At 45.1% G+C, this 16,372-nt stretch overlaps 1 protein-coding gene across 1 annotated transcript; it reads right to left on the reverse strand.

Moving 5' to 3' along the window:
* Positions 1–147: 147 nt before the first annotated feature.
* LOC149273441 (uncharacterized) lies at positions 148–8,869 on the reverse strand (the record flags this gene model as incomplete). The annotated part of the gene is made up of 6 exons (XM_089506304.1): positions 8,684–8,869; positions 5,731–7,280; positions 4,666–4,790; positions 1,006–4,182; positions 563–645; positions 148–426 (listed from the first exon to the last, which is right to left on the reverse strand). Coding segments are annotated over exons 1-6 (5,400 nt in total), but the record flags the coding sequence as incomplete, so codon positions are not given.
* Positions 8,870–16,372: the final 7,503 nt, after the last annotated feature.

Here is a 16,372-nt window from a genome sequence, read left to right on the forward strand (position 1 = left end):
ATTTGAAGTCATTGTTGGATCGGCGTATTTAGGGTCAGCTTGGATCTTAAAGTTGATGATCAGTTGAACGCTAATTCCAGATACCCTGAGACCGTTGAAAAGGCACCCGATTCCTTTGACCGCAATGATCTCGTTCAACCGTCTTACCTTGTCAGTTTCACCTCTTCCCTCAGAACTGATGCTGCCTTCCTTCTTCCCCAGCTCCGCAACAGACGTAGTGTTGAAAAAGGTGCTAGAGGTGGAAGCAGGGATCGACTGGGAGCTTAGAACGGGGACGCCGGTCGGCGTCGGAGGGCTGGAGTTGCTGCTGAGAGGCAGGCTGCTATGAAGAAGATATGGCTGAGTCGAATGGCCGATGGAGGACATCATGGGAGGTGGGGGTGGTTGTGAAACCAAGGAGGTAGATGGCTTGCTCTGGTTGAGAATCTGTGGAAGAAATTAAAGCATGATGCTACACAACAGGTTAAAGGTCTAAGATCATCACTGAAAAATATCTTGGCTGGTCCAAGGTCTCATCATTCCTAGGCATGGTAGTTCACAACAAATTTTAACAGCCGCTTACCTGGTTAGTGGCCTGTATTAGCTCCTGCGCCTTTGCTCTGCTTGCCAAATTGGCTTCTTCCATCTTGAACAGCAAAGCCGTCACTGAAACAGAAGCCACAAAGGATATTGTAAGGATGTTTGTATTGAATAAGATGGACCCAAAAACACAATATCGCGGTTTATATCCGTCTTTATTCACCATTGTAGGTGATCAAAAGGTCTTACAGGATTAACCTATAACCCAGGCTTATTACACTGTAATGACCAGATAAACCTACCTACCTAGATACAGTGGAGACCAAAAGCAGCCCCATAATGCAGATCAGGTTATTACCAGGCTATTCTTACTAATAAATATATTTTAATAGTTAGCAACCCCTAAATGGCTGTACTTTTCAGCAGGACCTTGATACAGGTCTTAAGAACCCGAGGAGGAAAGCAGAACGTGCCCTTCGAACTTACATGCCAGAACACCACTTGTGGTGCAGTCTACTCCAGTCTGAAGGTTCCAGGACCCCGGAGCAGGCGGCGGCGGCGGAGGTGGGGGCGGCCGGGGGGTTTCTTCCTTGGGCTCAGACATGCTGTCCAACTCCAAATCCATCTCTCTCTCCGGCTCAGCCCGAGGCTCCTCCGGAATGAATAAAACATCCGGAGTCTTGCAGCTACTGTCCACGGTCTGTGAATCGGGAGTGAGTTCCTGCTCGATAGCTGGCTTGGGAGGGCTGGCGGGCTTCGCTTTGCTCTCACTCTTCTCTGTGTCAGACCATATGGGTTCATCTGCGGCTTGGATGGGGCTGGGCAACTCTTTGCTGCAACTGTCCGCTTTGGACTTCTTCAAGGAGGCTTTGACCTTGGGCTTTTTCTTTTTCTTTTCAAGGGTTGCCTTTGGTTTCAAAAGGACTCCGGCGGCAGAGGCAGCAGGCTTTACTTTTTTAACACCAGTTTTAGTTTTTAAGCCTTTCAGTTTCTTGGGCTTCACGATGGGTTCCTTTGTGTTTGTTAATTCGAGTTTAGGCCGTACACTCTTAACTTCCGGGATCTTTCCTTCCGATTTTAGGAACGGCGACCGGCTCTCTCGGTCACGGCTGAATTTGACACCGATAGAACCCGCTTCTTTTACAGAGGTGGTGCTGCTCACCCCTTCTCGGATCAGCACGGCAACTTTGGATTGGAGTTTAACCTTTCTGGCAGAAGTCCCCTTACCCTCCTTATGGCTGACCTTCAGTTTTTTGGACGTTTTATCCTTTTCTGGACGTAGCTTCTCTTTCTCCTGCTTTAAAGGCTCAGGTTCTGGCTCAGGCGCATCTTTGAACCTTTTCTTATATCTGTCGCGACCATCATCGGTGTAAGATCTTTTTCGATCTCTGTCTTTGCTGGCCCTTTGCCGGCTCTCTCGTTCCTCTTGCACCCGCTTCTTCTCAAATTCCATGGGCATCCGTCTCTTGTTGTTCTCAGACTTTCCAGAGTGTCTTTCAAACACTCGGTTGCACTTCCCGTCCCGGTCGTCAATGTTTTCACGGTCAGAATAGGTTTCAAAACTAAGTCCTTCTGAATCGTAGAGAACTTCTCTTTTCCCAGAAACTTCAGGGGTATTTAGCAAGTCCTCGCGATCTTCCAGTTTTTCCTCTGGGTTCACAGTAATTGTTCTTTTAATAGTAAATAGATCAGAATTATTAAGATCTTGTATAGAGGGCGGAACCACTGACCGACTGTCCCGTCTCCTCCTGTCCAGTAAAGATGGATTTTCGTGCTTTGGTTCATCTAACGGATGTCTCGTTCTTGCCTTTTCCTTATCCCTCCTGTCATCTGACTGATGCAAGGACCTGCGATCTCTCTCTCTCGATCGGGATCTTTTTTTCTTTTTCTTTCCATCTGTCCTGTGTTTATCTTTATGCTTATCCTTACGAGACCTCTCGGTACTGACCGACCGAGACCAGTGACGTCTTTTCTCCTTTGATTTAGATCTATGGCTTTTCCGCCTCTCGGCCGACGTACGGGAAGAGTCTACGACAGAGATGCTGGTGCTGATCGAGGGTGACCAAGATCGTGACCTTCTACGGTCTCTAGAACGAGAACGTGAAGTCTTATTCTGAGAGCGTGACCTGGAACGTTTACGGTCCTTGTGGTCTTTTGATTTCTTTGTGTTTGACCACGAAGCAGTCGATGTTCTCGGTTCCTTTGATCTCTTCCGTTCCCTCGATCTCTTCCGTTCCCTTTTTGCCTTTTTACGACTACGGGAGCTGGAAGGAGAGCGGGATTTAGATTGCTTCTTGGGCTTTGGTGGCGATTCTGATTTTTTTCGATATCGCTCTCTCCGCTGGTTTGTGATCTTCCTTCTCAAATCAAGCCCCTTCCACCTGCTATCCCCCTGATTTTCTCCAAAGTCAATTTGCAAAGCTCCTTCTTCGTCTGAATCTGCATGCAGAGAAAGAAAATCATCCCCTTCTACCACTCTTAGGGATCTTTCCATGACTCGGCACCGGCTCCGAAACAAAGGCATAGGGCTAAAGCAATCTTCTTCTGGCTGAACTATCTCTCCTTCTTCAATTTCAGAATCGTAATTTCGGTCAGAATCATCCCCTCGGTCCCTCTTTTCAGATGTATGCTTCTGTCTGTGGCGGGATCGGGACTCTCCTCCAAGTTTGGCAATTTTTTCCATCCTCAGATAGGACTTCACATCTGGTTTTGCTATAGACTCCAGCGAAACCTTGATCTCCAGCTTTGACTTAGCATCTGAAGCAGAGTCAAACTCTGATTTTCTTATATAATCTTTACCAACATCAACAGCGAAGACTCTTCTCCTGGGTTCGGGCAACAACTTCGATGGACTTGCTTCATCTAGCGTTGAGTCGGCAACAGGCGGTTCTTTAACACTTTTTTCCTCTGAAACGGCTCTAGAAACTTCCTCTACGTCATCTTCCCTATCCATATCTAAGCTGGAGCTAGGGCTATAGGGCTCAAAGGCCAGATTTGCATTGTCGGCTGTAGAAGAGTCAGACGGCTCTTTGGAAAGTCTCTGTTCGCTTTTATTACTCTCGAATGCAGATTTGCCCTCTTGGTCTTCTGCCCCTTGGCGCTTACCAGTCTCCCCAGCCTGAAAACCTTCCTTTGTTTTTCCAGCCCCGAGAAACTCTTGACTCAAACTATTATCATCATAAATACCAGCCAGAGCTTCAGAGATCCGACCCTCGTGTTGGGATTCGCTTCCATCATCATCGTCATCCTCATAAGGAGATGGGCTGCACTCGGAGGAACTAGGGTTAGAGCCTGTAGGTTCAAATGGATCATATTTTTGATCCTCTTGCTCTTCTGTTTCTTTGTCTGGAGAGTCTGTATACAGATAATCTCCATTCACATTTTCTTCATCAGTAGGGTGGAAGGGGTCATAAATATCCGGATCCTGGGACCTATTTGACTGGGTACCACCTCCACCAGCGGACAATACTGGGACATGCGAAGAGGATGATGACGACGACGACGATGGTGATGACGACGGTGAGGATGAGCTGGAATCTGCTTTATCTAATGAACTGGGAACCTGGGAATGCTGGTTATTTGAAGTTGAACCTTCTCCACCAAGAGGTCTTTGCCGTGTACCTGAAACATCGGTGCCATTTCCAAGTGCTAGTCCACATGTCACTAAAGCATCAGGTGTAGTTTTAAGAATTGTTTGAGAATTCTCTTTTGTCAGGGTAGTCCTGCTAGAGCCAAGGGTATCTTGCACCCTAGACATTGACAAGATATTAGTTGGATCAGTCACAATATAGGGAAGTCCGGGTAGCACAGATTTGGGGGGTATTTCAGGATGTTCCAGCAGGGAAGGTCTGCCTGGAGCTCTTAACTGAGCAACATGTGGTTTATGTACATCACTGCGATTTGTTTTCAACATAGTTCTGTCTAATGTCCTTGTAGTAAACCGTTTAGTGTTCAATGGACAGCCAACAGGCCCCATTTTTGATAGTAGGGGTGAAGCCTTTTTATTAACTCCAGATTGTCCTTTTTGCAGTCCCGAGGAGCTGAGGCACACTGCAAACAGAAGAAGAACAATTTACAGAACTGTAAATCTTGTTCTATTAGTGAAATCGTAACATTGCAGGAGCTACAAAAGACTTCCTTTCACACCTGACTTCTGAAACCTCCAGTGTTGACGCCTTCTTAAGATTCCTGGACGTCCGCCACATAAAGATTCCAAGTCCCCAACTTGCACCTCGGCAATGAGCTCCGCTTCAGCCATCTCTTCGTCTGCACTGCAAGGTTAAGACATCAGGTTATCGTACGGGGGTTGAGAATTCCATTTCAGTAACATTTTTTGACTAATAAAAAATAAATTAAAAAAATAAAAAACAAACAACAAACATACTATACATATCCAAGTATTGACACTCACTACAGATCTCCAAAATGCAGGCTCTCCACTCCGTCTGACCTCAGGCAAGACTCTGAAGAGATCGTGTTGTAGGTCCTTTCGAGATAATTCAATGCACTGTTAAGACTGGACAACAGACTCTCTGCTGTTTCTGGGATCTACAAGGAATCCAACACTTAGAATTACATTTACATTTTGGGTTTCCCCCCCCCCCCCCGAGCCCCCACCTCACAATTTTCCTCGCAGGAGACACATTCAACCTGATGTATCTTCTGCTCGGAAGTGAGGAAGCACGACTAGATCTGTTGGCCAATACGGAAGGGAATAAAGGCATTTGTGTCTTTAATAAGGAGAACCCCAAAAAATAGAGCCACTAAAGCTAACTTCCCATATAGTTTGTAGCGTTCCATAGAGGAATGTTACATTAATCATCGGAGCATGTCAATAATCTACACAATATGTTAGAAGTTCAGCAGGTTTAGATATTAATATTTCAACACCAATGCAGTGGAGAAAAGGCACTCATCTAATACCCTGCTCTCCATAAATAGTTAACTTCCATGTCACTTTAAAAAAGTAACAATTCCGATGGCATTAAGCTGCATACGTACAGGATGACGCTGCATACCTACAGGATGACGCTGCATACCTACAGGATGACGCTGCATACCTACAGGATGACGCTGCATACCTACAGGATGACGCTGCATACCTACAGAATGACGCTGCATACCTACAGAATGACGCTGCATACCTACAGAATGACGCTGCATACCTACAGAATGACGCTGCATACCTACAGAATGACGCTGCATACGTACAGAATGACGCTGCATACGTACAGAATGACGCTGCATACGTACAGAATGACGCTGCATACGTACAGAATGACGCTGCATACGTACAGAATGACGCTGCATACGTACAGAATGACGCTGCATACGTACAGAATGACGCTGCATACGTACAGAATGACGCTGCATACGTACAGAATGACGCTGCATACGTACAGAATGACGCTGCATACGTACAGAATGACGCTGCATACGTACAGAATGACGCTGCATACGTACAGAATGACGCTGCATACGTACAGAATGACGCTGCATACGTACAGAATGACGCTGCATACGTACAGAATGACGCTGCATACGTACAGAATGACGCTGCATACGTACAGAATGACGCTGCATACGTACAGAATGACGCTGCATACGTACAGAATGACGCTGCATACGTACAGAATGACGCTGCATACGTACAGAATGACGCTGCATACGTACAGAATGACGCTGCATACGTACAGAATGACGCTGCATACGTACAGAATGACGCTGCATACGTACAGAATGACGCTGCATACGTACAGAATGACGCTGCATACGTACAGAATGACGCTGCATACGTACAGAATGACGCTGCATACGTACAGAATGACGCTGCATACGTACAGAATGACGCTGCATACGTACAGAATGACGCTGCATACGTACAGAATGACGCTGCATACGTACAGAATGACGCTGCATACGTACAGAATGACGCTGCATACGTACAGAATGACGCTGCGTACGTACAGAATGACGCTGCGTACGTACAGAATGACGCTGCGTACGTACAGAATGACGCTGCGTACGTACAGAATGACGCTGCGTACGTACAGAATGACGCTGCGTACGTACAGAATGACGCTGCATACGTACAGAATGACGCTGCATACGTACAGAATGACGCTGCATACGTACAGAATGACGCTGCATACGTACAGAATGACGCTGCATACGTACAGAATGACGCTGCATACGTACAGAATGACGCTGCATACGTACAGAATGACGCTGCATACGTACAGAATGACGCTGCATACGTACAGAATGACGCTGCATACGTACAGAATGACGCTGCATACGTACAGAATGACGCTGCATACGTACAGAATGACGCTGCATACGTACAGAATGACGCTGCATACGTACAGAATGACGCTGCATACGTACAGAATGACGCTGCATACGTACAGAATGACGCTGCATACGTACAGAATGACGCTGCATACGTACAGAATGACGCTGCGTACGTACAGAATGACGCTGCATACGTACAGAATGACGCTGCATACGTACAGAATGACGCTGCATACGTACAGAATGACGCTGCATACGTACAGAATGACGCTGCATACGTACAGAATGACGCTGCATACGTACAGAATGACGCTGCATACGTACAGAATGACGCTGCATACGTACAGAATGACGCTGCATACGTACAGAATCTTCACTTTCAGAATGGAGCTGCTTATCCTCCGCCGTGCCAGGGGGTTTTCTGTTCTTGCAAGTCTTTTTAGATTTTGACCTTTTCTGTTTGGAACCTGGAAAACAAGCGGGTAAATAATGGATTCAGAGCAATATACAACGCCAACTCTGCAGATCTCTCTGAAAGCTATACATGGAACCAAGAGAACACTTTTAAGACCACTGCTGCCCTATTCTCATGTAAAATACAACAGAGTTTATTTTGCATGGACTCCAGTGCATGAAAGCGAGTGCATTCTTTAGGTTGTTTTTTTTGAAGTCGGAGGATGAAAATGTTGTCTTATTCCTCCCTCACCCCACGGCTGCTTGAGGGGCACATGCACATACTCTGATAGAAATGAGTGAGAATGCCAGCCGCCAATCTCAAAGCTGATGGCTTTGCATACATGTTATTGGAAGCTGATATTCCCACTTCAATGGGATGGCCACAGAGCAAGTGCAGGAAGTATACTGTTTTAAGCAGAGGCAGCCGGGGATGAGGAAAGAAAAGAATACCTGCATCCAAAAGAAGAACACACTTCCAGTAAAACAGAAGACATGCAGGGGTGCACTCGTTAAAAAGTGTTGGTAATCTGGCATGGTAAGGTGTAAAGGGAAAAACCCAACACATACATACCAATGGCACAGGGACGACCCGCCTTGCCGTCGCTGCTTCCAAGAACTTGCTGCAAAGCTTTCTGAAATAACAACAATAGGTGATGACCTAGTCAATAGCAGGGGTAACCCTCGCCTAGCTCTGCGCCCGTTACCGCAGCATATCTTCCACGACGCTTACCCTTAATAGGACTACCGGAAAGAAACTAATGAGCTACCCGCCATATACGATTACCCAGGATATAGTTAAGTCTAAATAATAATAATAATAATAATAATAATAATTTCACAGGGGTTCCTGGATCTTTTGCATTAAAACTTGAAGATTAAAAATGAAGAGCCTGTACATATAACGTGAGGAAGATTTACTTTACTGAGAGGATGATAGAAGCGGGAGAGGCTTGTACAATGAGAGAACTTATGGGATAGGCATATGGCTTCTGAATATAGGAACCAAGAACTACATTTCAGGCTTCACAACGAGGAAAGAAAATGGGCAGACTAGATAGGCCAAAGAGTTCAGATGCGTCCCCGCATTTTACGTTCCTGAAGCCATTTCCGGAACGTTCTTAAGAGACGCTAGAACAACAACATAGTATGAAGAAGCCTGTCAGGGTCTCTTACATCCTAACATCTCACTAAAAGCTTCAATTAAAATACAGCGCCTCTCAAAAAGTGCTAAATGCAGAGTGATTTGGGGACAGTAGGACTCCCTCCTGTAATGTTACAAGTTTAAATATTGGATATTATTCTGTTTTATAGCCATACACATGAGCATATTGCAGTAACACTGTTACCAAATAAATCTGTTTTGCCTTCAGATTCTGAAACGCTTTAATGTGTTAGAGTGTAAAACGTTACGAACCAAAATGATCATCTGCCCAGCACAGAGCTCCTCAGGCAGGAACGAGGCCTCCTGCACGTTGCTCGGTTTAGTTTTTTCTTGGCATTCCTCCGACATGGCAGCTTCTGGTGCCCCATTAGAGTCGTCTTCTGACTCTTCATCTGCATCTTGCTCGGTGGGTTTAGAATCCTTGTCGTCTTCGGCCATCCCTGCAAACGGGAGGATTTTGCCTAAGAAAGAAAGAAACCTTCAGAGCAAATTCAACCGTCAGCCAACTGCTGTAGGATCATGGGGCTTGTGCTTGATCATCGTTGGCTTTTGCCCCACCGCTCTCCAGCCAGCTGGAACCAAAGCTTTAAAGGGTCTAAAATACCCAACATTTGCTTAAAATAAATGATTTAAATTAAGAGTTCTCCAGGTTATATATCCACAGCTGAGTGTCTTTGTGCTTCTCATCCTAGGAAGGTCTCTCCGTAGGTCAGGAGGTATATTTCCCGGCTCGGAAATCCCCAGAACACCCCTGGGGCTACAGGAAAGCCCTTTAACGCTATGTAGCACCTATGCTTACATTCACCCACAATCGCCTAATGAATAAAAGAAGAAACAATCATTTTATTTTAATCTGGTCTGTAGAGGCATAACATTTAATTTAGTCTGATTGCGGCACGCAAAGAAAGTCATAGGTCGGAAAACCTGGCCCATAAAAGAATGGCGTTCATGAATTCACGCTACATAGCAACCGGGCTAACGCTTCATTCATTCACTCATTCATTCATTCTAATAAACCAACGGCCGTTACATAAGCCAGAAACCAATAATTACTTGGTCTGCCCCTGAAAGGGACACTCGAGCCATCATGCGTGGCTTGTAGTATAGGATAGTTGGACGTCCCCTGTTGCCCCCCTCATACACGCAGAATCCCTCCATGCATTTGTCTCGCTCCCACCCCCACATCAAAGGCTTGCAGGAGACGCATCCGATAGATCACAGTATTTTAAATGCCTTTAATTAGCATTTATTCATTGTCAGGGACCCTAAGCCGGCCCTTTAACTTGCTAAATGCTGGTTACATGTTAGAACTCCTCAAACTTTCAGAATGTTGCAAAATAAACAAGATGACACCTTCAGCTAAGAAACATTTTACTATAAACACGGGGGGGGGGGGGCTAACAACAAGCCAATGTTACTCCTGGGGGTTCGGTAGAAGCGACAGGGTCTATTCACTTATGGGACCGCTTGACATCATGAAGGTCCAACCTCAGTGAGATCCAGCTGCAAGAAGAGCCCGGCCGGCCCTGTATAATGGATGGGTGAAGAAAGATGTCTTCAAGGTCTCCTGCTCCTGTTGGATTATGCATTATACAGGGCCAGCCCTTAATAATGAATGGAGAAGTGAGGGAGTCTCCTGCAGACTCTCCTACCAGCTCTTTAGCGACCTGCAAAGAGTCAATCCCACCGGAGCGCCACGAAGCGCCCCCCCCCGTGACAACGATAAGTATTAAAGGAGGACGCCCCAGTCCCTGCGCTCTCTTTTGGAGGTTCTGGGACCGAGAATTGTTAATAACGAGTGAGGTCCGGTGGTCGGCCATGCAAAAGAAGAGACATCTGACAGCACCTGTGACTGAGCTGTCACTATTAATTCTGCTTTTTGCCCCCTAGAAACAGCAGATCGGGGTAGATCTGCAGGGACAATCGCCCTACACATGAACGATCTATAATAGGTTGTCGGATATCCAGTTTTGAGCCCATTTGCCCCGAGAGAATAACGGTAGCCATAAAAAGCTTTGGACGGGACTCTCAAGCATTCAGCTCACTAGAAATGATGATGATGATGACGACGACGACAATTCATTCAACAGTCCGGCTTGTATATTGTTCTCTACGAGTGCCGAGCGGCAAGCATTTCCCATTAGCCCCGGTATTTTAATCAGAGCCATCTGCCAACCGACTGCCGAGTTCACAGGAGGGCAACTAAAATTAGGAAGGACTACAGGATCTCATGTCCGGCTTGGGAGAGAGAGGTGATGGGAGAGACACATTTAAATACATAAAGTGCAGGAGGGGAAATTATTTCAAAGGAGGAGAAATGTACCCAAGTAGATGGAGTCCAAGGAAGTTTAAGGTTACTCTGAGTGGTAGATAAGTGGAACAGCCTCCCAGCAGAAGTGATAGAGGGTAATACAGTGAGGGGATTTAAACATGCATGGGACAGGCATATGGCTCCTGAATCTAAGACGATACCAACGACCGTTTAAGGTTTGAGTCTTTACAGCAGGAGAAACGGGCAGACTAGACGGGCCGAATGGGTCTGATCTGACGTCACGTTCTATGCTTCTGAGGTAAAAGTACAGGCCTGTGCTATTGTAAAGCCCCGTTTGAACTGCCATAAAGCAATATGCTGCAATCATATGTTTAACCTTGGCTATGCTGGAGAGAATGTATAAGCTATACTCGCCCATCCCAGGCCCGATCCAACCATCCTGTCTGCATTAGCCCACTGTCTGTAGTCTATGCCTCATCCATCTGCCCCAATAGGAAAACCCCTCCCAGACCCAACCTCCGGCCCGTTCCCGGCCTCGTCTGTGCTCCCTGCGAGAACCTACCGATTAACAGAGGCGCCTGGCTGCTCAAATCCGCCTCTGTGCTACCGCTCCGTGCTCTCGCCGGCGGGTTTTTCTTGAATTATCCAGGTTTACAACAAAAGGAGCTTTCCCATCCCTCCAGCGGCCGCCATCTTACCCCGCTGCTTCAGCGGGTCTCGCGGCGCGCGGCATGCTGGGAGTTGTAGTTCGGGCAAGCAGAACGTCACTGCGCAGTTCAGGAGTCCTGTTGTCGTAGGATACTACAGACCCCACAATGCCGCGCGGCATCAATGAAGTGGCTGACAGAGATTCTAACGCACGGCATCATGGGATATGTAGTCTGTGTTAAATCGCAATACTATTGCCAATCAACGCAAGCAATGAAAAGTACACACTCTTCTACCCAGTGTCCTTAGCGCGTAGAACGGATGTGGATGATGTTGCTACCACAATTAATGCTGGGAATTGTAGTTTTAGTGATATGTGTCAACAACCTTATGCTATACTTTGCTGTGATTGGAAGAATAATGGAGTTATAGGGCTTGGTGGTATCTGAGAGGTCAAATGAAGGCATATGTTATGTATATACTATACAAAAGCAGTTTAAGGTCTGGATGCAGATCAAAGTAGAAATAATATCAGTTATAAACCCAACCTGATGCTTGTCATCTATTGGGTAGCGGGTTAATTAAGGAAAAATGGATTAAATGGTGACATTTATAAAAACCTATTTTTTAATCCAGCCCGCAATAAAATGGAGCCATCTTGTCATGTTACTCAAGGCTTTCGCTAGAATACTGGACACCAAATATTTGCTCCTGAAGGCCTTCGGAGATGCTGAGTATTCCGGAATGGTCTCAAACACTAAAAGTCGGGACAACGGGAATATAAACTATACCTAGACAAGCATACCTACCGAGTTTCCCAATTTTACAGTCATAGTCCCCACTTTAGGCCCCAGACCATTATATCACTCCTTTTAACTCAGGGACCCCTCTTTTCTAGGAGCTCGGAATGTTTGATGAGTATGAGGGTATCGCAGGGTTCTAGAAGCCCCAATAATTTATTCTTTCTACCCCAGTTAAGAAATAGGCATGTTTTGGACATTTCTTGTACACACTGGAGCTGGCCTTCCGTATCAAAAGCATACCTGAGAGCTCTCAAGGTTTGTCTCGAGTCTCAGGGTTTTTGCCCCAATCTCAGAGAGAAGGGGCAGATTCTCGGGGTAACGCGGTCTGGAGCCGACTCCTTCCTATTCTCCCCGCGGCGATCATATATAAGACTCCCAGTTGGTGCTTTTCCTCCCAGTATGTTATGGTCGATATCCCTGCTTGAATGCAGGTGACTCAATTAAGTGTCTCTTTAAATAATGACAGGTCACTACATAGCATCTGCATGATGGGCTATTGCAGGGTTAATATTTAAAGAGTCTCAGACCCAGATCCTGAACATAGCGATCAAAGTTCTTCACCAGCCGAGTATTTTTATGATAAAATAAATTTTGACCACCACTTTGTATTGTCGCTCAAAATAAATAAGGATTTACATAAGGATATATTTCCCGACATCATAACCTCTCTCTGATTACCGACCCAAGAGAGTGACCCGGCCCCAGCTCAACTTGTGCCGCATCAGGACCAGCGTGCCAATCTCTAACAAAACTGTGATACACACTACCGTTCAAAGGTTTGGAGTCACTCAGCTGTTTTCATGGAAAACAAGGAAAGTTTCTGTCTGTAACATAATCGCAAAAGAGTTTTCTAACGATCAATTAGCCTTTAAACTCGGATCAGCTAACACTGAACACAGGAGTGATGGGAGTGATAAAGGGCCATTGGAACACAGGAGTGATGGGAGTGATAAAGGGCCATTGGGACACAGGAGTGATGGGAGTGATAAAGGGCCATTGGAACACAGGAGTGATGGGAGTGATAAAGAGCCATCGGAACACAGGAGTGATGGGAGTGATAAAGGGCCATCGGGACACAGGAGTGATGGGAGTGATAAAGGGCCATCGGGACACAGGAGTGATGGGAGTGATAAAGGGCCATCGGGACACAGGAGTGATGGGAGTGATAAAGGGCCATTGGGACACAGGAGTGATGGGAGTGATAAAAGGCCATTGGAGCACAGGAGTGATGGGAGTGATAAAGGGCCATTGGAACACAGGAGTGATGGGAGTGATAAAGGGCCATTGGGACACAGGAGTGATGGGAGTGATAAAGGGCCATTGGAACACAGGAGTGATGGGAGTGATAAAGAGCCATTGGAACACAGGAGTGATGGGAGTGATAAAGGGCCTCTGTACGCCTATGAAGAGGTTCCATTAAAAATCAGCCATTTCCAGCTACAATAGTCATTTACAACATTAACCCCGTCTGCGCTGGATTCCTGATCCATTTCATGTTATTTTAATAGAAGTGTCCTTGGTTTTGTAAGAAAAGCAGAATTTGTCCAAGTGACCCCAAACTTTCGAGAGATAGCGTGTGTGTGTGTGGATGCGCGTGTGTGTATGCGCACGTGGCTCCATACATTGCTAAGGGAGCATGCCTGTGGATGAGATATAACGGAACAGAGACAACCGTGTCCGATAGGAGGTTCATTTCTCTTATAGAAGAGACTGAAGAAGATGCCGGCTACTTGTCCTGTAAGAGTAGAAAGCAAATTGATTTCCCTACAAACGGCCGGTCGGGATTATGCGTAAGAACTGTCTATGACCTCTCAATGTGTTCCTGCATTTAACTAAAATATTGATCACATCTTCAGAATAATGACAATGAACCTCTGGAATGCGTACAAGGGATTACCGAGTCCTGTACATTGTAAAACCCGACACAATACAGACAACAATAACACAATAGCAATCATGTGAGATGTTAATAAGCCCAAAGCAGCCGCCTTAATAGCCACCACTATTCCTCCTGCTGTAAAGACCTTAATCAGTCGTTGGTCTCGTCTTAGATTCAGTAGCCATATGCCTATCCCAAGCATGCTTAAATATTTTATAAGCCTCCACCTCTTATACTGGGAGGCTGTTCCGTGTATCTACCACCCTCACAGTAACGTAAATCTTCCTTACATTACATCTAAGCCTCTGAGCCTCTAGTTTTAGATTATGGCCTCCTGTTCTAACAATTCTCCTTTATTCGTGTGCTTATTGTGTATTTCAAAATATCGCGAGCTGAAGTATAGGCTCTATAGGTTGCACCTGCTGTCTATAGTACCCTTTCCCGGTCTCACTGTGATATCATATATCAAATGAGAACAGCCCAGGGCATCCAGCCAATCAGATTGTGCATCCACACAGACCCCGTCCAATCTGTAACACCGAGATCACCCTGCACGCAGATTGGAAACCCCGGGCACTACCATCCTCTGCTCGTATGGGGGGGCGACGCTAGCCAAACCCCAACAATCAGTGGCCATTGCTTGCCTGCAGAATTTCTTTCAATGCATTGAGGTAAGCGTGTTATCCACACTCATTGAATGCAACAGGAACAAAAGCCCTTATCTACCCCCACCCTCCCAGATCCATTCTCCCATCTGCCACCTTAGAGTTAATGATTGAACCGGAGAGGCCCAGAATGTCTCATCCTTCAGCTGTAAGGGTGCCGGAAATTAAAAGAAAAAAAGGTTCATTTATTAAAATAAAGAGCCACGGCTGTGTTTGTGCGATTGTGCCGGAGCAGAATAATATTTAACCCGGGGGGGGGGGGGGGGTGGAGCTGTCTCTGGTGCTGAACGGAGAGAACAGGCGTCTGCGGGATGTGATCCGAGCCAAATCTTATCCGTCTACAAGGGGCCATCATGTGACAGATAATAGGACTGTCTCTGAAAGGTAAGGGTAGTCCTGGATCCATTCTTTCCCCTGTAATGTGATCAGAATGTTTGTATACAACCCCCGATGTTGCGGATGAATTGGATATATTGGATATATTGTTACAATCTACATGGATTAAACGTTACTCGTTGGGCACCAAAGAGGTAAGTAGTACTTTCTTCGCTTTCTTCGCTTTTAAAAGAATCCGTAATTAATAAATATTACTATTTGTTGGTAATATGTAAATGCAATATTTAATATGTTGGATGCAATATATGTATTAGCATGAACAAAAAAACTAAATATATTTATATGCATATAATATATATATACATATAATAATTAAGGTTTATGAAAGGGTTGAGTTTGTTTAAAAATGTTCCTTTAAAGAAGACGAGCAATTATCGTTTTAAAATAAAGCAGGATGAAAGGATGAATATTACGGAGGATAATTATATTCATTACAGAATAATAAACATTTATATAGATAATAAATTATAAATATATAATAAATATAGCAGGACCCTGTTAATCTCAAATGTTTAATTACATGAGAAAAAAAAAATCAGTAAATTCATCCGGGGGACAAAAAAAACAGCGGAAATAATAGTTGATAATAAGAAAATAGAAATGTTTTATTTAAAAAAATAATAAGTTATTATTATATATATATATATATATATATATATATATATAATAAAGGGACATGCATTGCATATTACAGCATACCTGTGTTCAATAATGGAATGGAGCAGTGGGGGACAATGAGCTGCTGCTACTTAGTGACTCAGAACTGCTGTATAATGCGTCGGCGGCCCCCGGGAGGCAGAGCCAGGCTGAGAACTTCATTTTTTTCCACTGTGGGAAGTTTTACTTTGCATTCTGGGATCAGAAATAATGGAAGATGTGGTCATGCGCCCCACCGCATGGTGGTAACATACAACTGTAGCACTTGGATGATGTTGGTTACACTTGTGGTGGCTGCCACAGTGTCCCCTTTCTGCCGATTTTAAATCAAAAAAAAAAAAAGTGAATTGAGTGAAATGGTAGATTTTTTAAACAAAGACTGGACATATCAGCACAGAATGGACATCAGACAAAACAAAGGACCAAGTAAAGTTTGAGGTTATTACAGCATGAACAAATGGGCACTGGGACAAGATGGTCCAAATTGTTTGTATTTGCAGTCAAATTCTATGTTTTTATGAAACATGCGTCACATGTTCACCATTTTTCATGTGCTTTTGTCTTCTTTTCCAGACGCAGTGAAAATTTGCAGCAATAGCAAGTGAATCTTCTCGAATAATC

The sequence above is a fragment of the Sceloporus occidentalis genome, unplaced genomic scaffold, assembly GCF_023333645.1.
Source record: "Sceloporus occidentalis isolate IW3139 unplaced genomic scaffold, rSceOcc1.0.p SCAF_375, whole genome shotgun sequence".
NCBI classification, from domain to species: Eukaryota; Metazoa; Chordata; class Lepidosauria; order Squamata; family Phrynosomatidae; genus Sceloporus; species Sceloporus occidentalis.